The following is a 27658-nucleotide window of genomic DNA, read 5'->3' on the forward strand; positions in this document are numbered from 1 at the left end:
GTCTCAAAATAAAAATACATACAGGAAAGTGGGTGTAGAGTTCATTGCAAAGGTCTGGGTTAAATACTCTTTATTGAAAAAGAAAGAAAATACCTTAAACTTAAGACACAATTGCTTTACTACCAAGTCCATGACTTATTTTAGATTAATATTAAATAATAAAATCTTTTAAAACTAAAATCTACATTCTGTTTAATTATGTAACATTTTTCTTTATAAATTGCATTTGTAATTCACAGTAAACATCTCCATTTTTAATGTTTTCTATGACAACTGCCTTTACAGACACCATCTAAAGATAACCAGCTTTAGTAGAAACACTGAACTACATCTGTGAAAATTTTCTGGTACAAACCACTTTTTCTTCCCAAGCTTTCACATTTATGATTAGTACAGGTAACCGCAGAAATTTAAATATACAAAGTCCCAATTATAAAAGTCATACAGGACAAAAAATTCAGTATACAAAATATATAGTCTTAACTATATAACAAGATTTAATCCTTACTGTAACATATTCATGCTTCATATAATACCTCTTACACCTTTGGTTTTCATATATAACAATGAATGAAAATGGCAGTATAGTTACTAATTTATCCAAAAATTCTACATATGCTACTTCTTAAAATCTTACCTCTGTAAGTTGAACTATCATGGCTTTTATTTTCACTGAGAATCCGGCATAAATGCAAACTAGAACAAAACAGAAAAAAAAAAAACTATCAATTTCCAACCCTACCACTAGATGATTCTTACACAAGTTTTATCAGTGGAAAAATAGATATGAATGTACCAGATATGTTTAAATGTGTTAGTTCATAATGACAAAACAAACCCCAAAATAGCTGGCCAGAACTGGAGGATGCTCCTGTGAATTCTTTATTCTGAAAACTAGAAAATACCTTTTTTTTAAAATCAAGTATTTGATTGCCTTTCATATACAAACTATGTATACTTAGCAGGAGGATCCATAGCATGATGGACAAAGGACAATACGGTTCATCTGCCTCTCACTCAGCTCTCACTCAGGGAGTTGAGCCAATAGATACGTCAATTAAAACATCACTATTTAATAAAGATTCTTATATATCAAGAATCCCCCATCTGTCAACGACTGTTCACATCACAAAACATTATGTGCCTCCTAATCCTGATAAACAAAAGTACTAACCGAAAGGAAGTAAGATTAGCATGTTTAAGAGATACCTACACTCTTGTGTTTATTATAACACTACACAATAGCCAAGATGAAATCAAAAAAATGTCCATCGATGAACAAGTGAATAAAAATGAGGTAGATTCTAAAGGTTTAGCTCAGTGACAGAGCAAACACCTAGCATGTTCCAGTCCCTGGGTTCAATCCCTAGCACCACAAAAAATGAAAGTAAGACATAGATAGATGGAATATTCATTCTGAATTATTATTCAATCATAAAAGTAAAATTCACTATGGAACAAGGATGGAATTAGAGGATACCGTGTTACATGAAATAAAGCACTAAAAAACACATACTACATATCACCACTTATATGAGGATGCTAAAAAATATGATCTCATAGAAATAGAGAATAAAACAGTGGTTATTGGTACCTGCAAAGATTATATGGGAGGGGGATGGTGAGATGATGACTAAGCGGTACAGGGATGTAGAAATTTAACAGAAAGAATAATTTCTAATGTTCTATAGCATAGTAGGATAACTACAGCTGGTAGAGAGAATTTTGAATATTATCAACATGAAGAAATGTTAAATGCTTGAGGATATGCCAATTACTCTTATCTGATCATTAGACATTATACACATAAAATGTTACAATGCATTCCATAAATATGTAAAATTATTGCACCAAATTAAAATAAAAGTATATATTTAAAAAGAACATACTGCTCCACCTGTGATATCTTTAAAAAATCATATAACAAAAAATCATGTCTTTAAAAAATCAGCAACAAAAAATCATGAGCCAAAAAAAAAAAAAAAAAAAAAAAAAAAACACTCATAAGCCAAAATCTGATCATGCTGTTTAGCTCCAACTACCAACTTACAGGAAATAAATGAAGACAGAGGAAGATATTAAGTGATATCATATGAATGTAATCACTAAAATTCTGATAGTGGGAAACTACTAGACAAAGACCCTTTTTCCTCTCTCTAACAAATAAATTCCAAGGAAAACTAAAAGACAATGGCAAATCGGCAGATTAAAAGAGCCTTAAGAAAGACAATAACAATTGTGTAAACTCTTACTTGGATCTTTTTCCAAGCTATTTAAAAATTAGAACTCATTAGATAATAGCATGTCTTATAAATGATCTTTATCTTTTGAAGGAGAATGTTTACTTACAGAACAAATGCTATTTGCTATAAAATAAGACACAAGAATAGGAAAATGGATGGAATTATTGATTAAACAAGGTTGTCCAGGATTTGGTAACTGCTGAAAACAACTGAAGATTTTTGGGAGAGCTATTCTACTTTCTTGTAAGTTGTATTTTCAATAACAGCTTTTTTAAAAAAAATTGAAAATTAAAAAAATATTGTATTTTGATAATTTTTTGTAGTACTAGACACTGAACCCAGGGCTTTCATAATGATTTACATCTTGGGTCTTTTCTGTTTTTTATTTTGAGAAAGGGTCTCAGTAAGTCAATGAACTGTCCAGGCTGATCACAACTCTTTCTGTCCTCCTGCCTCATTCTCCCCAGAGTGCTGGGATCATAGGCATACATCACCAAATCCAGCTTAGATTAATTTAAATATGTATGGGAAGTAATGGGGAAAAATACTTCACAGGAATTCCAGAAAGAAAAAAAAGACTAGGGTAAAAAATTGGAATAGCCAAGAATTCAGTTTTCTGGAACTGAAACAAGATCTAAAACTACACACCATAGTTAAGCTACAGAAACCCAAAGGCAAAATTTTTCAAGTACCTGAAGAAAAAAGACAAGTTCTATATGACTTCTCAAAAGAAAAATGCTAGAAACAGCCACGAAATACACCCAAATGCTAAAACAAAGAACCTGTCACGGTGAATTTGGTACCCAAAAAATTGTTCTAAGGAAAAGCAAAATGAAGATTCAATTTTATGCTGGGTGTGGTGGTGCATACCTTTAACCCAACACTTGGGAGGCTGAGGTACACAGGATTGCCACCAGTTTGGGACCAAACCCAGGATCAAGTACATGATAAGAAAATACTATCACTGAACTACACACCTGTAACCCTAAAGGCACTCTTTAAGCAGGATGACAGTAAATCCAGGTACAAATAGAGTTACAAGAAATGATGAGGAAGCCAGACATGGTAGCACATGTATGTAATCCCAACTACAAAGGAAGCTGACCTAGGAAGATCACAAGTTTTAAGTGAGACCAGCTACTAAGCGAGACCCTGTCCCAACTACAAAGGAAGCTGACCTAGGAAGATCACAAGTTTTAAGTGAGACTGGCTACTAAGCGAGACCCTGTCTCAAAAAAGTAAATGGATAAAGAGTGTATGTACAGCTCAGTGGTAGAGTGCACCTGAGTTCAAGCATCAATACCACAGAAAAAAGTGATAGATAAATATATGGCCAATTCTAAATGAATTAACAATAATATCTATATAGTTATATACATGCACTATTAAGTATATAGAGAAAAGTATCAAAACACAACAAGACTAAACTGAGTTTAATCACAAACACACAAGGTTCATTCAAAGTAATCTGCCACATTTTTTAGTCACAATAGGGGATGAAGCTGTTGCTCAGTGCCAGAGTACCCGCTTTACATGCACAAGGCTTTGAATTTAACCCCCAGAGCTACAAATAAATAAAATTATATTTTAGTTCAACAGACATACAAAGAGCATTTGACAGGGACTTGGCATGTTGCACAGTGGTAGAACACTTTCCCTAGCATGAAGGAGGCCCTGGATTTTATCCTCAGCACAACCAAAAAGGGGACTTGACAAAATCATTATGCATTATTTTTAATTAAGATTCAGACAAATAATAGAAATTTCTTTAATTCAATAAAAAAGCAGTTACAAGCATGTGTTTCAACGAGCCACCTGAGACTCTCTAAGAGACAAAGTCAAAACTATATTCATAATACCATGACACCATTTTCTTTTTTTTCTGTACAGATATGTGCAATAATCTAAAAGCAAAGCTTGGCATATACCAAGGCTACTGCCAAAATGTCACTGCATCCTTCATGACCAAAAGTAAACAACAAAAGTCAGTCTCACTTAAGAAGTCACAAAACTATTTCATTGTATTCCTCATTACCACTCACAAAAGCCAATTTAGCATGTCTTTGATGAGAGTGATAGCAAGAGAATATAAGCCTCAAATCTTCCTCTCTTTAAAAAGATCAACACATAAAATAATTTCCTTTATGAGAAATCCAGACACTAATTGAAAGACTCCTGTAACCAATGTAAATGTAAAAAACTAGACACTTCAATTCCAGCAGAAAAATTCAGATATGCTATCACAGTCTCTCACCCTAGCATAATGCCATGTGATTCAGGCACAAACTCCCAGCATCTGAATTCCTAAGGAGGAAAACAGAAGACAATGTTCCTGATTCTTCTTGGTGATGGTGCAGATCAAGAGACTAGTTAGTTTCTGTCCTGCCAGTCTTGGAACACAGATGGGATCTGTCAAAATCTAGATGCTGCAGGGTAACTAAGAACAATGACAACAAAAAAAACAGGGAATCATACTTCTGTCCCAGAGGATCCATAGCACAACAGTTAAAGGACAATACATGTCATCTGCCTCTCACTCAGCTCTCATTCAGGGAAGAAAAAGAAGAGTGGATAATGCATCCAAAATTCCATCTTTGGGGGTTCTGCTTCAGAGCAGACTAGTTTCTGATCAGACTGACTCATGGTACTTACAGAAGCTGGTGTATGCAAGATGTCTGGAGGCTGCTAAGACGAGAAGAATGGCAAGCTACTGCTTCCGAGATTGACTTGTGATTTAGCATGAAGATACCAAAGAACAAGACATTACAAACTCCAGCAAGTGTGTATGCCCCTTACTACCAATGTATGACCACAAGTCTAGAGAAAAAAATACAGAAAAGATTTCAGATGTTCCCAGAATTCTCTAGCTGGACTGGCTAGTGAAGCTCTCTACTGAATAAACCTACTCCAGAAGGACTAGGATAGATGATTTTTCAAATGTGAAAGTACTAACACAAAGTTATAAGGAATGTGAAAGAAACAAGGGAAAACTGCCAATCAAAGGAGCGAAATAAATCTCAAGAAACCAATCCAATGGCTGGGAATGTAGCTCAGCGGCAGACTTCTTGCCTTGCATACACAAGGCCCTGAATTTGACCTCCAACACAAAAAAAAAAAGAAAAGAAAAAAGACAGGCTAGGGATTTAGCTCAGCAGCACAAGTGCTTGCCTGGCAAGCAGGAGGCCATGGGTTTGATTCCCAGTACAAAAAAAAAAAAAAAAAAGAAAGAAAGAAAACCAATCCTAAAGAAACAGAGGTACATGAATTTCCCAATAAAAAGAATTCAAAATAATCATATAGATGTTCAACAAGCTCAGGAAAATGTTCCAGAACAAAATGAATTCAACAGACACAAAATATAAAAAAGAACCAAAGAGAAATTTTGAACCCGAATGTAATAACACAACTGAAAATTGTAATACAGTACTTCAATAGTAGACTGTGCAAGGCAGAAGAAAATATCCACAAACTCAAACACAGATCATTTAAAATTATCCAATTGGAAAGGAGAAAAATGTTGAAAAACAGTGAAAAAAATCTTAAGGGTTTCCAGAACACCATCAAGCAGACCAACATGCACTATAGGAATTTCAGAAAAATGGGAGAGGACAAAATCAGAAAGCTTAACAAAATAATGGTCAAAAACTTCCCAAATCTAGAGAGAGACAAACTCTAAAAATTCCATACCAAGACACATTATCATCAAAATGTCAAAAGTTAAGGACCTTGCTGATCTCCTGAGAGTCTGAGGAAGAATATTAGCAGCATAAGTAATATATCATGTACAAGGGAAACTCCATAAAAATATCAGTGGATTTATCAACATTATTGTAATCTCACTGGGAAAAGTGAGATGTTTTAAAACTGCTGAGAAAAAAATCTGCCAACCATAAACATCATATTTGGTTTAAAAAATATTATTCAAGTCAGGCATGGTAGAGCATGTCTGTAATCCCAGAACTTCCCAGGTGTTGGAGAGTAGCCTGGGCTACACAGTGTGTTCAAGGCCAGGCTGAATTACAGAGCAAGATCTTGTTTCAAAAAAAAAAAAAAAAAGCACTGAAGAGCAACCTGAAAGTCTCTGAAAATATATACCTCACAGATACAGACACACAAATGTAGCACCTCCAAGAATGATACATAAATCACGTTTAATACAAGTATAAAAGACAAAAGTATCTTTTAAAATGTTAACATACATAAAAAGGTAATTTGTAACATGAGTAACAATATATGGCTGGGAGAAAAGAAAAAGTATGAATTTTCTGTATGTAATTTAGTACAGTATGTAAATTACAGATGCAAGATGTTTTATGTAAGCCCCACAAAGAAAATAACTATAAAAGGGGCCGGGGATTATAGTTCAGAGGCATAACTGCCTGCCTGGCAAATGCAAGGTCCTGAATTTGATATCTGAAATCAAAAAGAAAATAATAAAGCAATCAAAGTATGTCAGTAGAAAGAAAATTAAGTGTTTACAAAGGAAGATAGCCAAAAGAGGAAAGAAGGAAAAAACTGGGCTTGGCATAGTGGTGCATGCCTATAATCCCAGCCCTTGAAGGGCTGGAGCAGGAGAATCATCATAAATTCAAGGTCATTTTGGAAACAATGAGATACTACTTAATTTTTTAAAAAAAGCTGCATCACAGGAAACAACCAAACTGCAATAGTCTTTCTTATCAATTATTATCTTAAACATAAGATGGTGTAACTAAATGGGTTTTTCAGAATATAAAATTCAACAACATGCTGTCTACAAGAAACTTACTTTAGATATAAGGATAGTAGGCTGAAAGTGAAAAAACTGGATAAATATATTCCACGCAAATTGCAACCAAAAGAAAGCCCAACTGGCTATACATACATGAAACTAGTCAAAAACTGTCACAAAAGACAAAGACATTATATACTCAAGTCATCAAAAAATATAATAACTATAAATATACAAACACAACTAAACAACAGGACACCATGGACATCCAGATGAGACACAGAAATAACTAAAGAAAAAAAGATGGCAAAATACAGGAAATTCCGATAACCCACCTTTCCGTTGATTTTTTCTCTTCCCAGTTTATTTCTGCTCTAATTTTATTTCCTTATTTCCGTTAATTGTGGTTTAGTTTATTTTTCTAGTTCCTTAATCTTCCTCCTTTCCCAAACTAGAGATCAAATACACATGGATTCTAGCACTGAACTACCTCCAAACTCTTCCTCTAACTTTTTGAGCTGACCTAACACTTGCAATCCTCTTGCCTTTGCCTCCCAAGTACCATAAATATACATAGGTGTATGCCATTATAGCCAGATCCCTTTTTGTTTCTTTTATTTTGTTTTTTGGGGAGGGGGTTGTGTTTGTTTTTAGACAGGGTCTCTATGTTTCCCAAGTTGGGCTCAAACTTGCCATTCTACTGCTCCAGCCTCCAAGAGCACTGGTATTACAGGTATGCACTGTAACCTCCAGTTTTCCCAGCCCTTTTAACATTTGATTTGAGACAGGGTTTTGTCCAGCTGGTCTCAAACTTGCAATTCTCATACCTCAGAGTACTGAATACCCAGGATTGTTATAGGTGTGCACTACTGCACCTGGTGTTGACGTTTTAGAGTTGAGGCATTTTGTTTGTTGGGGTTTTGCTGTTTGTTGAATGCTGGAGACAGAACTCCAGTGCCTTATAAATGCTGGGAAAGAGCTCTATCACTGAGCTACATCTCCAGCCCATGACACCTTTTTTAAATGTATAGTCACAGCTGCACACTCTCCCTTGGTACTACTTTGCTGCGTAAGTTTTAATTTGTTTTAGTTGTCTGAAGCTATTTCTAATTTTTTTTGTTTTTTCTTTGACCCTTTGATTGTGTGTCATTTAATTTTCATACAACGGTGAATTTTACAGTTTTCCTTCTGGTATTGACTAATACTCAGTTTTATTCCACTTGGTAGAATTTTGATCTCCTTAATTTTGTTTAAAACAAATTTTTTGGTGACCTAACATGTGTTCTGCCCTAGAAAGCTTTGTGTATGCTGGAGAAGAATACTGTATTCAAATTCTGAGTGGAATCCATGCTCACTTGCTCATTCATTCTATCTTTTCATATATATACATATATGAAATACATATATATGTATATATACATATATGAAATGATATATATATACATACATACATACAGCTGTGAGGTCCATTTGTTATACAGTTTTGTTTAATTCCTGTTTCCTTATTGTTTATTATATTAGGGATACTCAATTGTATCTGATAGAGTATGCACAATACTGTATAAGCTTTAATAAGTTGATGAGAAAAAAATATGACTAAAAAATGAGCAAAGAACTTAAACTGATATGACAATTAAAAGACCATTACTTTTACAAAAAAAATGGAAAATAGGCATTAGGGAGAACATGGAAAAACTGAAACTCCATGTACTGATGGAATTGCATGATGACATAGCCACTATGGAAAACAGTATGAAGGTTACTCCAAAAATTTTAAAAACTAACCACTATATGTTACTGTAATCCCTCTTCTGGGTGTTTACCCCAAAGAACTGAATTCGGGATTTCAAAAAGGTATCTGCACTTCCATGTTCCCTGCAGCATTATTCACAACAACCAAGAGGGTAGAAACATATCATCCACAGAAGAATGGTTAAAGAAAATGTGTTTGTATATTACTATGCTATGGAATAATATTCAGCCATAAAAAGAAAAGCCTGTTAAGTGCTACAACATGGATGAAACTAGAAGACAGTATTAAAGGAAAATAAGCAAATCATAGAATGACAAACATTGCAGGAGTCTACTTATATGAAGTATCTACTGTATAGTCAAACATATAGATGCGAAAAAGCAGAATGGTGCTACCAAGGGCTGGGAGAAAGGGAAACAGGAGTTACCATTTAATGGCTGTGAAGATGAAAAAGATTCAGAGATCTCATGCACAACAATGTGCTGCTTATCATTAGGAAATTGTACAGTTCATGTAAGATGTGTTAAGGTAGATCTCGTGTTATGTGCTTTTGGTTGGGGATATAGTTCAGTAGTAGTATGTATACTGAGCATGCTTGAGGCTTTCAGTGGAATTCCCAGCACCAGGGGCATTGACTGTGAAGTGACTGAAGTGAGTTGCTCTCCCTCTCCTCTGGTCTCTCTTCTTCCTTGGAAAAATCTCCACCCTGGGCCCTGTGCATACTGCCTTTCAATCTAGTGCCACCAAATCTGGCTTCCTAGCACTCTCTACCTTAGATTTTATCGCACCCTAACTTGGGTGCCCTGTAGACAGACATATGAAAAACCCAACCCTAAAGTCTTGGTCATCTCCCCTCACCTAGAATTGAGTGTAACTGAGACTTTATGTAACAGACTACTGTTCAAAAACAAATCCAGCACCAAAAAAAAAAAAAGTTGTTGTTAATTTTATTAAATCCTGAGCCCAGGGCTAGTGGTATACCCCAGTAAAAGAAACATTTCCCTAGCATGTGTGAGGCACTGGGTTAGATCCCTAAATTCCAAAAAGAAACAAAAAATGAGCCCAAAGAACATATCCTTTTTAAAATGTCTTTTAATAGTCCATGTAATAAAATGAAAAGCATACAGAAAGAATTTCTGTCACATTTCAAATTATTATGGTTGTCTACAAGAGAAGCATTTTATGCAATTGTTTGAATTGTAAGCTGAACAGTCTTGTTTTTAATGGAACATCATTTTTTACTTGAAAGAATGACTTAAAGTCAAACTACAGTTTTATTCAAACTTAAGATCTCTGGCAGGTCATTTTCTCAAAAATAAATACACTGAGTCTATTGCTTTGTTCTGAGTATTTGTGTCTCTGAATACTTGTTGTCAATAACAAGTTTAAGCTTTCAAATAAGAACTAGAATTTGGGAAAATTTGTTAATGTAACCATGGAATTGACTATCTACTTTCCAATTCATAAAGACTTTCCTGATAAGTATGTGCAGTGTGTTAAATACTGTGTTTGGAAGAGCTACATAATTCAGTGAACTAAAATTTTCCAATTGACCAATACATGACATTGCAAAATAATTCAGAGGTAAAAGATCTACTCTAAGTAAAAGAGAAACAAATGGACATTAAAGTACAAAAAGTTCATTAATGTGATTATAAATTTTATGTTAAAACAAACTATCAAGAAACTGTCACTGGGGAGCTGGCCTCTGATGGCATGTGCCCTGTAATCCCAGCTACTCAGGAGGCTGAGGCAGAAAGGTCACAAGTTCAAGTCCAGTTTGGGCAACTTTGTGAAAAGTTGTTTCAAGTAAAAAAAATTTTAAAATGGGATGTGGATATAGCTCAGTGCTCCTTTGATTCAATCAATCCCTATGACTAGGAAGAAGACTGTGAAGGGAGAGAGGGAGGGAGGGAGGGAGGGAAAGAAAAGAAACGAAATGCCACTAGAGCGCACGGGGGGAGGGGGGGGGTTGTGGATCACTTGAATTCAGGAGTTTGAGACCAACCTGGACAACACATGGAGAATTTTGGGGGAGGGAGAGAGGAAAGGAGAGAAGGAGGGAGGATGAAGGAACAAACTGCCACTTGACAGAATTTTGACATGACATCAAAGAATATGTACAACAGGGGCTGGGGATTTAGCTCAGCGGCATAAGCACCTGCCTTGCAAGCAGGCAGTCGTGAGTTCGATCCCTGGTACCAATAAAAAAAAAAGAATATGTACAATCATCCAAAGAAGCTATCAAAATTCTTTTCCCCTTTTTGACTACAGTGGTACCTCAATTCATGAACATCTTTTGTTCTACAATTTTGGAAAAGATGGTCATGTTTGTGTTTGTGTGGGAAATCTGACTATGGTAGTGCTTGTCACTCAATGCAGTTTCCAAAAAACAAAATTCTACCAAATACTTCTGTTTTTGAACCAAACTGTTTGCATTTGTGAACTAAGGTACCACTGCACTTATCTGTGTGATAAATTTTCTTCATATACTTCAACCACAACATATTGCAATCCCTACCTCACAGCAAAGATCACCACCAGGCCTAAAACTCAAAAATGAAAAAAAAAATAAGTTTCCAGAATATTACAGAAAGATAACTTCATTAAACTTAAGAGTCAAGAAAGACTGCTTAAAACACAAAAAGGCATTAATCATAAACCAAATGATGGATAAATCGGACTCTAAAATGAGTAATTTCTGTTCATCCAAAGTCACTATTATGAGCGTGAATATGCAAGCCAAAGAATAAGAAAAGATCACTGCAACATATGCAGCATATTACAACCCACAAAGGGTTCAAATACAGACCTATATAAAGAACCTCTACAAATAAAAGAGAAAAAATGAAAACAACACAATAGAATTGCAGGCAAGTGATATAAAGCCCTTCAGATAAAGAAACCAGAACTCAAATGACCAATAACATACAAAAGGATATTTAATAAAAATGTAAGACATAATAAAATGCTACCACATACATATATTAACAAATATTTTAAAGTCTGATGGTATCAAATGTTAATGAAAACTGGAAAGAAAATCAACTCAAACTCTAATGCTAAGAATAAATAAAGGAATAGTTTAGCACTAATAGAGATGAAGTTAATTACGTGTAGTCTATAACCCAGCACACCTACACTTGAGTGTACACTCCAATCTTGACTTGTATTCAAGACAGCTACATAAGAATGTTTCTATTGGTACCCTTAATGGCTGAAAAATATTTTTTAAATGTTCATCAACAGCATGAGAAACAAAGTGTATAGTTTTATAATAGAATGTCATGCAACTAGAAAACAAACTATAAATGTGCAACAACACGGGTGGATCCTAAAGACATAATTGTGGAGCAAAAGCAACCAGAGCTAACATATACCCTGTAATTTCATTTGTATGAAGCTCAAGAACAAATTTATTACTAAAACTGTAAAGAGATGCAAGGATGAATTGTGCATCATGGCACATGCCTGCAATCCCAGCAATAATAGAGACCGAGGCTGGAAGATTACCATGACTTAGTTCAAGGCCATCCTGCACAAGACAGCATGACCCTATCTCAAAAAGCCAAAAAAAGGGGGGCTGGGGATTTAGCTCAGCGGCATAAGTGCCTGCCTTGCAAGCAGACAGTCGTGAGTTCGATCCCTGGTACCCCTAAAAAGGAAAAAGGCAAAAAAAAAAAAAAAAAAAAAACCAAAAAAAGAAGGAAGGAAGGGAGAGAGAGAGAGAGACAGAGAGAGACAGAGAGAGACAGAGAGAGACAGAGAGAGACAGAGACAAAGAAGAAAACCTTAAGTGCCAAGATAAAGAGGCCAGAAGGCTTTTTTTGATCAGGAAAGAAGGTAATGTTGCCTTGACCTGAAGGTTAAGTTGTATGCGCACTTTACAATAATACTTTAAGTTCTACAATTTGGTTTTATGCATTTTTTGTTAAATGTCATGATTTAGAAAAAAATTGTTCTTACAAGTTGCACAAGGCTTTTTTTCGAAAAAAAAAAAACAATGAATGCATACACAAATAGAGTTTCTTACTCTTTTATATCTAGCTATCCTATTTCTAGTCCAGGAAACAATTTTAAGACATACAGGATCGCCTTATAAATAACATCTAAAGCTAAATATGATACTACATTACCATCATCCCCAGAAAGATTATCTACTTTGAAGATTACCCATACTCTTGCAGCTCACCTCTGTGTCATTCAATTATTTTAATACTCTATCATCAGGATGAACAGGATAAGGATGTTAGTAAACAGAATAAACATTTTGGTTAACAACTCACTTGCAGATCTTACAAAATTATTTTCAAAACCAAAGAATAAAAAGTCCACTAGGAAGCAATTTTAAATCCTCACACACTTAAAAAGCTTATTTCATTTTAAGTTTTTAACTACCTCCCAATTAAAAAACAAAAACAAAAAGCTCAACAGCTAGTAAAAAGGATTTTGAATGATCTGTACACAAAATGGTAAAAGTACAAGGTAGTAAATGTATCAATTACTCTGGTCTGATACATATGGTATACATGTAATACAATTAGAAACTGTACCCATAAATATGCACAATGTGTCCATTTAAAATAAAAACATAGTTTAAAAAAAACCAATTTTCAGAGAGCACCTTATAAGCAGTAAAATTAACTGACTTAAATTTGATTCCAAGCACTTTCAACCACTTTCCCAAGGGAGGCCTTGCAACAGGTTAAAAACACTAGTTAAGTTTCTAATTTCACAAAACATTAAACTTACAAGCTTATCTAGAATATAAAATAAAATCAATCTTCCTTCTAACAGGCAACAGAAATAACATCTGCTTCAGACTACCATTAGAGACTGTAAGCAAAAATAGTCTACCATTTAGTTCTTTTATTAAGTATATACAAGGAATAACAAAACTGCTTCAATATTTTCTATGAAGTATTAAAAAAATTCCTCCTCACCCTCATGGTCCCTATAGGTTCAATTCCTTTTAAAATACAATACCACAAAGTGTCATGTCTTTGAGAGAAGAATGTTAACAGAACACAGTACAGTATCTCATCTTTCACTTTGTGCTTACAGCTAATAAAATACAAGGTCAAATATTCCTTCTTAGAGAAACTTTAATTTTTAAAAGAACTCCTTTTTATGGCAAATGCATTTGCTGCTTCACATTTTCAATAGTTTCATGTTCTATTTATTTTAGTAATAAATACACATCTTGTTTAAAAAACTTTCCAATGGTTGGGAGACAGGGGCTGTATCAGCATTCCAAACTCCTACCTAATGTTAGAATCACTATTATATAAATTTAAAATAACTGAAATATGATTCTATACTATCAGTCACTAGGACACAAACATTCTTCAGATTGCAAATGATAATATATTCATGGGCTATTAATACCTCAAAGATTTGTTTAAATTGTGCATGGAATCATTAATGGGAACTGGGGATACAGCTCAGTGGCACAACTCCTGCCTCGCAAGTGCAAGGTCCTGGGTTCTATTTCTGATACAAAAAAAAATCATTAATGGGTTACTACATTTAGGCAATTCACTTCCATAAGAGATACTTACATTTTTCAACTATAAAAGATTTATTCCTTGGTTATAGGAGGAAATAATTTCCCCAATGAGTCACGTACATTAATCTGTGCTCTTCTTCATAAGCAATCCATTAACAGCAGCAAGTATCTTTGATGAAATAATTGTTTTTGAATGCTGCATTTGTCTTAGTACACATTTGTCAGTTTTAGTAACCTAAATTATTGGGGTGAAGGGCAAACAAAACAATTTCCAATAGTTGTCCATTTTAGTATGTCTTTAAAAAATAACAAAATTTTCTGTCTTGGTGCAAATTCAATTTATTATTTTAGTCCCTTAATAACATTTAAAGGCAGAGTATGATGCCTGCAATCCCAAAACTCAGTGTGAAAAACACAAGTATGTGAATAGCACTTACTCTAACATTTAAGCATTATGAAATCTTTTTAAACAAAGAAAGCAGTAGCCTACATAATTTTCAGCTGAACTTAAGAGAAATTGGTGGGGGAACTCAACTACCAAGACTAAAATTTCTTAGAATGACTGTATTTATCTCCCCTCCTACTTCTTTCCAAGAAATTCAGATCAGACATTTATTAAAGACCCAAATGTAGTGCTGGGGATTTAGCTCAGTGGCCCAAGTGCCTGCCTGGCAAGCGTGAGGTCATGAGTTCAATCACAGGTACCAATAAATAAATAAAAATTTAAAAAGACTCAAATGTACTTAGATAAGTTCTGGAATTATTTAGTAGCAGAAGAAAAAGAATGGCATCCAAAACATTTGGCAATTAAATTCTGAAACATTTTATTAGCTACCAAAAATCAGTAAGACAAGACCTAACAAAATTTCTTATTTCTTAAAACAGCACGTGAGGAAGAGAGAGTAAATTTTTTAACGAAAAATTTTTACAGGAAAAGTACTTCAACAAAGTATTTCAAAATTAGACCAAGTATTGGCATAAAGCTATTATCTTCAGATTAAGAATTTAGACTATAAATCATCCATTAAGGTTGTTTGTGACACAGAATTACAAAGCTTACTGTGTTTATGTTTCTACTAAAAATTGTCCACTGGCTTTAACAGTACATGCAAGGATATTACATAAATCATGGGCAAGTCTTATGGTTAACATGAAACAATTAAGAAACTAACACTCAAATTCCAAAATTAAGGTGACTAAATCCATATCTCATATATGTATAAAAATATCAGTTTTCATTCAAATTATAACTTCTAATTACTGAAAAGAATACTTTATTTATATTTTGGTAGTTCTCTTTGGCCCTTCTGACAAAAGATCATTTTAGGAATAGTAAACCTTAACAATATAATCAGTATCTCTGAAAGTATAGCCTACCTAGGTATGTCGTGGATGGACAATTTTACTTTTTTTTTTTTTAAATACCTAAAAAAACCTCCTCTTCAAAACCAAGACATTCTACCTAGAAGTTGCTTTTCAAAGGGCAGTTAAGAATTTACTTTTTTTGAAAAGTTATAAATTCTCCATACATCTCATGTTGCTTTTAACATGATGACACATGAAGCTAATTACAACTCCCAGAATAGACTTACGCTGCTGGTAAGAAGTGACAGACAAGAAATAAACTCACAAGCTCATGAATATATCTTACATTTTTCAAAAGATGATTTTCTGTCAATAAAACTCAGCTGCTAATTTCTCTTTAAAAGGAAAAAAAAATCCATGTAAGATACAATTGTAAATACAGGTCATATTAGAAAAGTCAAATCTCCAAATGAATTCATTAATAATTTGGTGGCACACTACCTTTGTTTTTAATTATTTCCTGTTGCTCTTTTATATTACAGAGGCTCTGTTTTCAGACAAAGAAAATGACTATTTTGGGGTTGGGGATTTAGCTCAGGGGCATAAACGCCTGCCTTGCAAGCAGGCAGTCCTGAGTTTGATCCCTGGTACCGATAAAAAGGAAAAAGACAAAAAAAAAAAAAAACGAAAATGACTATTTTGTAATATATTAACAAAACCATTTGTTCTCACAAAATGAAAATGTTAATATCTATCTTCAGCAATGGGCAAAAACTCCAGATTAGGTTATATGCAATAAAGTTTTCATTAAAAGAAACGAGGTCAAATGAATAAAAGTTAAGTACTGGATGGTGATGTGTTTGACCATTTTAAAAATATTGCATTTCTGTTATATAATTTTAAATCACTTTATATAACAATATAATTATAAAACTGACTATACTAATTTGGAACTACACTAACTCAAACCACATTCCACAAGCCATGCAATAACTTCATATATCTCTAATTCCTAGTAACAGTCTTTAAGTAGCTCTTCTAACACAGGAACTAAGAAGACACAGCACAAATCAAGTAAACTGCCATAAAGTAAACTATTTTAACTAGCTATTTTGACCACCTAAATCACTTAGCTTTTCTCCAGCAAGTGCCACCTGAAGCCAAGTAGAATTTCATCTACTATCCTAAATAGCTGTCATTCTAAGGTGAAAGCAGTAACTGTCAAAAACAGCAGCTTGGAGCTGAAGGTGTAACAGCACTTCCCCAGTACCTCAAAAAAAAAAAAAAATGCAGCTGAAAGGAAGCTGAGCAACCTACAGAGGAGATGGCAGCACCTAAATAAACGATTTGACTGACTTTAAAAGTAAACAAAACAATAAACTGGTTTATCAGGTTTTTGGGTTATTACCCTAAAATAATGAACTTGATTGGTTTATTTCCTATCCAGCCTTCCAGCACAGGACAGACCTGGCAGCTATTCATTAATTGGCACATACAAGGACTCAAAAAATGTTTTCAACAGTTAAAAAAAAATGAAAGTGTATCAAACCTGTTGGTTAATAAAATACAATAAGGACTCATAAGTATATGCTGGTAGGAAGTGAGATGTCAGAACAAAAGAAATGAGACAGTTCCTATTCAAGGGCCTCTCAATTCATTAGTGGACAAGAGTCAATATACAAGAGTCACAGACCAATTAATTGCTAACCTCGGTAGTAGTCTTTCAGTGCAAGAGCTGTCCTCAGACGTTTAAATATTCTAAAGGCTGTAGTAATATTACTTTTAATAGCGATCACTTGAGCACTTACTATAAGCCAAGTGCTTTACAGGCATTAGTCTTCACAACAATCCTTTGAGCAGAGTACTTATTATTTCCAGTTTACTCTAGGGGAAACAAAGTAACTTACCCAAGGTCACTAAACTAGTTAAGTGTAGTTAAGACAGCCGCTTATTCGCGCAATCCGCGCAATACAATTCTAGAGCTCACTGTTACAGTGTTGGGGGGGGGGCGTTTAAAAACCATTTTGCCTGGCAACACAAGAGCAAGATCACGCAAAGCGCTCCGTTCACTTCTTTCCAAGCAGCAAAGTGAAAGATTCATAGTATCTCTCGCATTGGCAACTGTAAATCCCCAAATGTAAACTGGCTACTGAAAGGATGAAATGGGGAAACAGAAGTCCAGAATGACTTTAACAAGAGTAAATCTCATACAGGATTCAGCTTCAGCTCCCAAAGCTATTCCGAGAAGGAAATAACAACTAAATTGTTTTTAAATCAGTGGTTTTGTTGCTTAAGCGATTTTTTTTTTCCGGAAAGGGGGGATGGAGCTCTGAAAATTCGGGGTGAGGAAACCGCGGGTATCGCAAATTACTGCCTCTTGTTACACGAGGAGGGGGGAGTAAGTTTTATGACTAATGGAAACGTGTTACCCTAGGTTCTCAAGAAGCTTGGAGAGTTGCCAAACTAGTTACAGTTCCACGACAAAATGGGGCTTAGGAAACATTTAGTGACGAAAAGTTGACTCCAACCTGAAATAGCTCTAAGGTGAAAAGACGGAGCAAAAGCAAAAAACAAAACAAAACCAAAAAAAAAAAAAAAAGCCGGTAGATCTTCGGGGAAAGCGGCAATCCCTGCCACACTTCCCCACGGCCCGCGGCGCTACGCAAGGCCGGGACAGTCCGAGACACCGCTCCGCGGAAGGACGCGAGGTGCCAAGCGGGGATCTCCACGACGCCCGGGGCTCGCTGGCGGCAGCCCGAGAGTGGGAAGAGAGTACGGGACGGTTCGCCCTCCTCGGACTTTGGGCAAAGGAGGTGCCAGGCTCCAAACTGCAGAGTCAAAGGGTGGCAGAGTAAAGAAATGGGACAGAGAGCGACGGAAAGTCCAAATCGCTCCGGCGAAGACCCATAAAGAGAAAGGAGTCAAGTAGCGCCAGAGAAGAGGGGGACAAAAAGAGATCGAGGAAAGCACGAAGATCCGCAGGGGCAAAAAGGGAGTTCTACTAAGAGACTAAAGGAAGTCGGGCTACTGTAGGCAACCGGGATTTCAAGGAGGTCCGACAAGAAAAGGACGACGATCCGTTTACCTGGACCGATCCTCCTTGAGTTCGAAACTCCCAGCCAACCATCCACGCCCGCCGCCCTGGTGGGGGAGGGGGCACATCTCCTCCTCCCCCCCCCACCGCCTCCCATCCCATTTGCGAGTACTGCAGATACACTAGATCTGCCAGGCCGAGGGCCTGCCTTTGGCCGGAACACTCACAATTCGCCTCTCCCTGATTTCTCCCAGTTCTTTATCCACTCTGCGGGAACCACCACAGTCGCGGCCGCCATCTTCCCCTCACTAGTAACAGAAGCCCGGATGTGTAGCACGCGAGCAAGAGGTCAAAGGGGAGCGCCGCCCACGGGGAATGCCGGGAGCTGCGAGTTCGGTTTTTGATTTCCCGCCCCACTTGCTTCCCCAGCCGGAGGAAGCCCAAGGCCCCGCCACTGAGGAAGTGGCTGAGACCCGTGAGCCCCTTTGCAAAGTGATTACACGCTGGCCGCGCCCTCCACAATCCCCGCCCTCACTTTCCTTTAAAATGGGGGAAATGCCCTCCCCAGGCCAACTCGTAGCCCTGTCTTCCACAGATTCCTAATTCAAACCCCTATTTTTCAAGCACCCAGTATGTGCTAGACACGGGACAAAGAAACAACATACCATGATACCACCTACCCTCAACAGGCTCACCGTTTGTGAGACAAATATAAACAATAACGACATGCTTCTGCTAACTGCTGACATGAATTAATGGGGAAGGACTCAGCCATTTATTACATGACAAGCAATATCCTAACAAAGGGATACTACTTAGCACTGGAGAATACACTGTGTCAGCCAAAGTAGAGAGTGGAAGTATAAACAGAAACAAAGTGTTTAACATCACAAATTTAAGTAGCTAGGGCTGGGGATTTAGCTCAGCGGCATAAGCGTGTCTGCCTTGCAAGCGCGTGGTTGTGGTTGTGAGTTCAATCCTCAGTACCGATAAAAAAACAAAAAAAAAATTTTTAAGTAGCTCGCCAAAAAATACTTATTACAGAGGACCAAATAGAATCAGAATACATAAAATTGGAATACATACTATCTGATGCAAATGAATTTGCCCAGGTTTGGAGGAATAGTTCAGTGATAAAGCACTTGCCCAGGTTGCAAGAGTCACTGGGTTCAATCTCCAATACTGCAAAAATAAATAAATGCCCACAGAAGTATGGCAATGATTACCATGTGATTCATTATGAGGTGTTAGAAAAATCACTGGGCAGCTTTTATTAATCATGCCCCAAAAGAAAAAAATAAAAATCATGCCCAAAATTTGTACAACTTGAATTTAATCATGAAGGTACATCAAACAAATCCATACTGAAGGACAGTCTACATAATCACTGACTTGAAGCAAGACCTTGTCTCAAAATAAAAAATAAAAAGAGTTCAAAGATGTAGCTCAGTAGGAAGGCCCTGGATTCAATAACCAGTACCCATTTACCCAAATTTTACGTTACTGACATGCTGGACCTGGTGGCATAGGCCTTTCACCCCAGCACTCTAGGAGGCAGAGGCAGGCTGATCCCACATTTGAGCCCAGCCGGGGCAATTTAAGCACTAGGTTCAAGCTCTAGTACATGGGGGAAAAAACTGACTCACGCCTTCAAAATTGTCAAGGTGGCTGAAAACAGACTAGCTAGGTATAGTGGTGCATACATGTAATCACAGAATTTGGGAGGCTGAGGCAGGAGGATTACTGCAAAGTTCAAGGCCAGTCTGGGCTACACAGAGAGACTCTATCTCAAAAAAAAAAAAAAAAAAACCTAAAAAGACAGACTAAAGAATTCATGTAGATTACTGAAGACAAGAAATAAGATAACTGACTCCTGGCTAGTAATTTTTTTGTCTTTTGCTATAAAGAACATCGTTGGGGGCCAGGGATTTAGCCCCGTGGCATAAGTGCTTGCCTGGCAGGTGTGAGGTCCTGAGTTCAATCCCTAGTACCAAAAAAAAAAAAAAAAAAAACATAAACCATGTTTAGAACAACTGACTAATTCAGAATATCTGTAGATTAAGTAATACTATATCAGTGTTAATGTCTTGGTTTTAATACCGGTACAAAAGAGAAAATCCTTGTGTCAAGAAACAATGCTCAGAACTGGCCTCTAAGTAAAATTTAACACAGGTGTTATAATCCCAGCACTCTGGGAAGCTGAGATAGGCGAATCACAAGTTCAAGCCCAGTGTGGGTGATTATCACTGAGACTTTGTCTCAAAGAATAAAAAACGCTGAGGATGTAACTCATTGTGAAAACTTTGGGGTCAATCTCCAGTACCACAATCAACACTGAGTTTTTGCCACTGTGTTCTCTCCATGATGACACACCCTTATGCAGTGGAGTGTGCTTCTTTTCTACTTTTACTTGGTCCAAACTCTCTGCAGAGCCTGTTTCTTTTCCCATCTTCAATAAAAGTTTGTTACCATTTGTGCTTGTTCTTTGCTCAGGACAAAAAGAACCTAGAAAACACCTCCAGAAGACACCAATATCTCCAAACCCTGGTAACAGAGGGAAGGAAGGAAAACTAATTACATGAGTAAGCAAATGTAAAATGTTAGCACTCTAAAGTGGGTTAAAGGAGATCCAGAAATGCTACTGAAAGAGTTTTGTCCTAGAATAAATTACAGGACATTATGGTGATGGACGGCCAAATCGGGAATGTTTACCATAAGGTCACTTCCTTCCCCTAATACAACTTCCTTTTTCCTTTCACAGAGTGCATGAAGAGAATTCCAGTCAGCTCCTGGAGGGTCATCAGGGCCTGCCCTAAGCACCACCCTGGTCAAAGGTTACATATATCCCATACCCCATATTCTGGTCAAAGGAGACAGCCCATCTGCCATGGGTTGTGTGCATATTTCCATGTCCTCAACTCAACAAACCTGTTCTTTTTGTACTTTTACTTCTCCATTGCACCAGAATACTCTATCAGCTACCCCCAAATACAAGGGATGATCAAAAATATAGTTAAGGGGCTGGGGATTTAGCTCAGCGGCATAAGCACCTGCCTTGCAAGCAGGTGGACATGAGTTCGATCCCCGGTACCAGAAAAAAGAAAGAAAAATATAGTTAATATTTAAAGTTTTTAAAAATATGGTAAAAGATGCATTGCCATTAATTCCCCTAAAATCTTCCCTCTTGCTTTGAACATCATTATTCCATCATCTTGGTACTTTCTGTAGCAGTTCTGAAAAGTTCTTTCATAAGTGTTTTTAAGATGGGGCCAAAAACACAGTGAACATTACTGCCAGGAGCCTTCCAATGGAAAGACAGGTTCATGAAAACATTACTGTGTGTCCTCACGGGATCTAGCACTATGCAACTTCTGGCTGTTCCCCAAAATCAAAATAACCATGGAAGTTAAACTTTTTGAATTGATTTGTGACATCACAGCAGCCCTAACATTGTACAACAAAAGACACTGGTGAAAAGGACTTCCAGGACTGCTTTAGAATGCAGCAAGATGATGAAACAATTTTGTTCAAAGTGAACAGGAGTATTTTGAGTGTGATTAATGGAAATATGTCTTTTACTATAATATTTTTTAACATACATCATACTTTTTTTGAGACAGGGCCTCACTGTGTAGTTCACACTGGCCTTGAACTCACTCTGTAGTGGAGGTTGGCCAGGAACTCACAACAATCCCCCTGCCTTGGCCACCCAAGTGCTGGGATTACAGGCATCAATCCCACCACATTTCCTGCTTCACTGTGCTCAGTTCAAATTGGGCATACTTGGAGAACCACAAATGCAGGAGAGGGCTTTCTCTGATCTTATCTGAAAAGGTAGACCTTCTCCCAAGAAACTTTTTTGATATGAATGCCCTCCAGGGATGTTTTACCAGCCAGTGAAAACCAAACTCTTATCACAGAAAAGACTGGAGGTCAATACAATAAACAGATTTAGTCACAGTCATTTACCTATTCATCTGAGGGCCCATTCATCTTTCTCAAAAATTATTCTCCCCTTAAGTGTTCTACATTACCCCTACCTTCCCTCAAGTAAGAGGGAATGGAAATTTGTAGATCTCACCGGATTTGGGGATAGTCACTTTGCTTTAATGTGATGTCCCATGCACATAATAAAAGTGTATATCTTCTCTCCAGTCTACTGTCCATTTATTGCATAAAGTCAACTATCAAACACTACTCAGAGGGTAAGGGAAAAGTTTTCCCTCTCATTAAGGATGAAGGACAGACAAGATTCTCTGTTATATTTTTGTGCTGTTTTTCAAAATGCAAACTTTTTAAAAAGTATATATTTGGCAGAAAGTTTACAAAACACAGGTAAGAAAATGAAGATACCATACCACATATATATCAATATATGAACTTTAGAAATAGGATATTCTAAATTTGAAAGTTTTTTGTCAAGTGAGCCAGATTCACTTGCATTAAAAAAACTGTTCAGGGAATAGCCATTTTCAAAATAGGTGGAGTCAGTGGGGCATGGTGGCACACACTGTAACCCCAACACTGGGTTGGCTGAGGAAGAAAGATTGCTGCAAATTGAGACCAGATTGAGCTACATAGTGAAACAAAAAAAAAAGAAGAAGAAGAAGGAAAATAAGGTTAGTTATTATTCTTTTCTAGCAAGTGTATCTAATGTCATATTATCTCGTCTGACTTTGAAATGTTAGTTACTCACTAGGAAATCCATGTCATTCAGTTTCAGTAACTTCTCTTTTAAAAACACTTTGCAACAAGAAACAATGTCAAAAATCAATAGACAGTAACTTTTGCACAAGAAGGAAACAACTAATAGAATAAAGAGAAAACCTACAGAATGAGAAAAAAATTGCCAGCTACTCCTCAGAGAGAGGACTAATATCTAGAAATATTAAAAACCCAATTTAATGTTACCACCCCCCAAATAAAAGGTCCAGTAAAAAACTGGGCAACTTAAGTGAATACTTCTCAAAAGAAATACAAATGGTCAATACATGAAAAAATGTTCAGCATTGCTGGCTTTAGAAAAATGTAAATTAAAACAACAGTGAGAGTTCATCATATCTCAGTAAGGATGACCATCATCAAGAAATCAAACTGTTACAGGCAGGTGAGCTAGTTAGAAATATTATAGGCATTCAGACAGGGCTAGACCCTCCAAGAAGCTGGCACAGGGGGCCAAATGTCTTATGACCTTGGAGGAGACAAACGCCTCTTGCTATGGGATAGATCTCAAAACAGAAGGCAAAACTAATGCAACCACACCATAATTATAAACATTAGGGATTAGGTATGGATCACCTTTAGAAGCCAGGAGTTATATCATCCTGATACCCTACAGGATGAGTCTTTGATCCAACAATGTTCCCTTGCTACCTAACTCACTCCCCCATTCGTCCCTAATTTGGTCATTTCTACCTGAACAATTAATCTGATTGAGTGATCATAGTTCTGTCCCACTGCATGCCCAATTGCCTTGGGAGTTCCCAGTTTTCCCCACTTTAGATCCACCTCACTTCATGGTTTTACTCTAAAAAAACCCTAGAAAAGATACAATCTTTTGACCACCCACTCGAGACCCCTCCTGTCTCTTTCTCAGACAGACCCTGTATTTCTCTCAATAAATATTTCTGCTCTTAACCTATGTTGTTCCTAAAATTCATTCTTTGATTTTAGAGAACATCAACTCTTACTAGATATATAGTAGGTTGGGAATTTCATACCCCATATCAAAATTATATCAAATGCTGATGAGGCTGTAGAAAAAAAAGAAACCCTTCTACATTGTTGATGAGAAGTAAACTAGTACAACTGCTCTAGAAATCTGTGGAGATTCTTCAAAAACCAAAGCTAGGAATTCCATCTGATTCATTTATTCCCCTTATAGGTATTCCTGAAACAGTTAAGGGCATCATCTTCAGTAATACTTGCATATCCATTTTTCTAGCAGCACAATTCATAATAGCTGAATTTTAGAAATGCCCTCTGTGTTCATCAACAGATAACTGTCTAAAGAAAATCTTATATTTATACACAATAGCGTGCTAAATTTCCACAAAGAAGGATGAACTTGAGTCATTTGTAGGAAAATGGATTCACCTTCAGGCCATAATATTAAGTGAAATAAATCAGACACACAAACTTAAATGTAGCATGGTTTCTCTTTTTTTAAAATTTTATTTAAGGAGAAAAAGAAAACAAAACAGAAAAAGTATATGTTATACAGAATTTCAGAAAACAAACAGTAGGAAATCACTAGTTAATAGATTACATATTGTTATCTTAGAAATAGTTGTTCAAGTTACAAAATTAAAGCATATAAAGTGGACATTCAAACAATGAGACTGCAAACAGTTCAATGACCCAACAAAACTCAGTAATATGGTTATCTATCTTATATGCTTAAATATACATGCAGTTAATAACCTTTAGAGCACTTTCTTTTCCTCTCTTTTGTACAATGACAACTACACATTTTGGATTTTATTACTCCCACAGTTCTTATTAATTTTTAGAGGAGAACAAACCAAATGTGACATAACAAAACAGAGTCAGTCAAATCAAAAGGGTGGACATAATACATAATGTAAAAACACAATACAAGGTGATCAACAATGGTTACCATAATGCCTCTTGCTATCTTAAAAAGAATTACCTATATTATCAGTTATAATAAAGTTGAACAAAACATAAAGAACAAAACGAATAAAACCAAAACATTGGAGACATTACAGGACTTCAAAAGAAGATAATAGTCAAACCAGAATGGGCATCATAATGAATCTTATTGTCTCCACAATTGTTGCCTACACTCTTAAACTTGGTACTATCAAGCAAAGCAGAATAGAGAAAAATCAGTCAGAACAAGATGGTGAGAGCAATACAGGATTTTAAATCAAGTTAATAGGAAATCAAAGTGGGTTACTAAAATTTTTCCCGCTATTTTTATTCATTTTCCCTTAATTAAAAGGATAAAATAAACAAGTAAATAATAAAAAAGGAGATTGAGATAAAAGAGGACATAACAACAAAACAGTGCAGGTCAAAACATAACCATTTAATCAAAATAGTGTTTCACCACAAGATATAACAACATAAAAGTAGTTACCATAGTGTCTCTTTCCTTGAAATCTTTGACTATAACTTCATATATTGTAGCAACAAACATATCAAGACAATGTAAAACCATTCAAGAGAATGACAGTATTACAGGGTATTTAGAATCAACTAACAGAAAATGAACAAGGGTTTCTGTATAATCTCTTTGTCCATAAAAGTTTTTGTTTATATTATCACATATAATAAAATCCAATAAGATACAACATGTTAAGACCAATGGAGACAGAAGAACAAAAGCTTGATGGGACTTTAAAACAAGATGATATTAACTCAGCACTAGCTATTATGATGTCTTGTTTTCTCCAAAATATCTGTTCCTACCATTCAACGTTCTCTGTCTCATTTCTGTTAAGCTCTTTTTCTGTCATTAGTTGTCAGTTTGTGTTCTTCTTCATTTTGCTTTCTGCCTCTCTGCCACTATTTCTGGAATCTTGGTATTTTTCTTTTTTAGAATGTCCTGGAGTATTCTCTGTAGAGTTGAATTGGTGGTTGCAAATTCCACTAGTTCCTCTTTATCTTGGAAGCACCTTGTTTCTCCATTAATTTCTATGGAGAGTTGTGCAGGATATATCAATCTTGGCTGGAGATTACTATCTTTCAAAGCTTGAATTATTTCCCCGCACGCTCTTCGTGATTTGATGGTTTGTGCCAAGAAGTCTGCTGTAATTCTGATGGGTGTTCCCTTGTAAGTGATCTGTTTGTTGTCTCTGACAGCTTTTAATATTCTGTTCTTATATTGGATTTCTGGAATTTTGATTATTATATGCCTGTGTGTAGCTCTGTTTGGGTTGTAGGTGGCTGGAGTCCTGTATACCTCATACATCTGTGTATCTTTACCTTTTGCTAAATTAAGGAAATTCTCTTGGATTATTTCCGTGAATAGCTTTTGGAGTCCATTTGTTTGTGTCCCTACTTCTTCTTTTGTGATCTTAATTCTTAAGTTATAGATCCTCTTATCATCTTCTAGCCTTTGTATTATTGCTGTTTGTTTCCTTGTTATTTTTAAAAAGTTTTTCATTTCATGCTCCCACATTACATATCTGTCCTCCAGTTCTGATAATCTATGCTTAGTTTCTTTCAAGCTGTTATGCCAGCTTTCAATAGAATTTTTAGTTTCCTGGTAATCTCTTTGAAGCTGCTTCACATATTCTATGTTTTCTCTATTTTCTCCATCAAACAATTCTCCCCTTTTTTTCTGTTCTTCCATTCCACCGTCTGTTTTTTCTTGGGAGGTGCTTAGCATTTCTTTAACTATTCTACTTATATCTTGCTTTATTTGGTTAAATACTTCACTTTTGAACTCATTTATGAGGCCCCAGAGATACCGCTTTATGTCTATTGGTGCCGTGCCTGATATTGCATATTTTCTGTCCTCATTCTCCTTTACATTTACCTTTCCTGGATCAGTGTTCTCAGGATTGGGGACTGAGGACCCTTTCTTGCTGCTCCCTCTTCCCATACTTTTTGTTCCTTCCTTATAAGCATATATAGAAGGCCCAGTTTCTTTCTTTGTCAGTTATAGTTTGTTTGAATTGTGCTGGCTAGGTGTTCCCGCCACCAGCAGTGTACTAGGGAGACACAGAACTGGGCAGCCTATGCTGGACCCAACCCTCCAGGTCAACCTACTGAATGCTTCACTGCTAGGGTGCACCGCCAGGCACTGGGACCTGGTTTGGGCTAGCCTACTGAGTCTTAGTCTGAAGTGTCACCCAGGCCAAGCGCTCTCCACCAATCCTGCTTGATAGGGGAATATGCGACTAAAGTCACTGCAACGTCCTGTTCCAGCTAGTCTGCCCAGTCCCAGAAGGTCCTCTGTTGGAGCCTCCTAGTCTATGGAAGGGTTCCCATTCCTCTCACTCACCGCAGGTCGATGCAGGGCTCCCCACCCGTCCCGCTCTCAACTTTGTTCACCAATTCCCCATTCTCAGAGCTTTTGCATCTCTGTCCCTACTGTGCTGATTCAGATGCAGCAGTGGCAGCAGGAAAT

General features: G+C 36.4%; 1 protein-coding gene across 7 annotated transcripts in view; it reads right to left on the reverse strand.

Moving 5' to 3' along the window:
* Thoc2 (THO complex subunit 2) overlaps positions 1-18927 on the reverse strand; it is a 115254-nt gene extending 96327 nt beyond the window's left edge. For all 7 annotated transcript variants that reach the window (XM_063246361.1, XM_063246360.1, XM_063246358.1 and 4 more), the window contains exons 1-2: positions 18783-18927; positions 638-696 (exon numbers count right to left, since the gene is read on the reverse strand). In XM_063246361.1, the coding sequence (XP_063102431.1) occupies positions 638-696; positions 18783-18853 (130 nt within the window). In that variant the 5' untranslated portion in view covers positions 18854-18927. The remainder of the gene's footprint in view (positions 1-637; positions 697-18782) is intronic.
* Positions 18928-27658: the final 8731 nt, after the last annotated feature.

This window comes from Cavia porcellus, unplaced genomic scaffold (genome assembly GCF_034190915.1).
Source record: "Cavia porcellus strain 051 isolate PalLab524CR breed Dunkin Hartley unplaced genomic scaffold, mCavPor4.1 scaffold_3, whole genome shotgun sequence".
Lineage (NCBI taxonomy): Eukaryota > Metazoa > Chordata > Mammalia > Rodentia > Caviidae > Cavia > Cavia porcellus.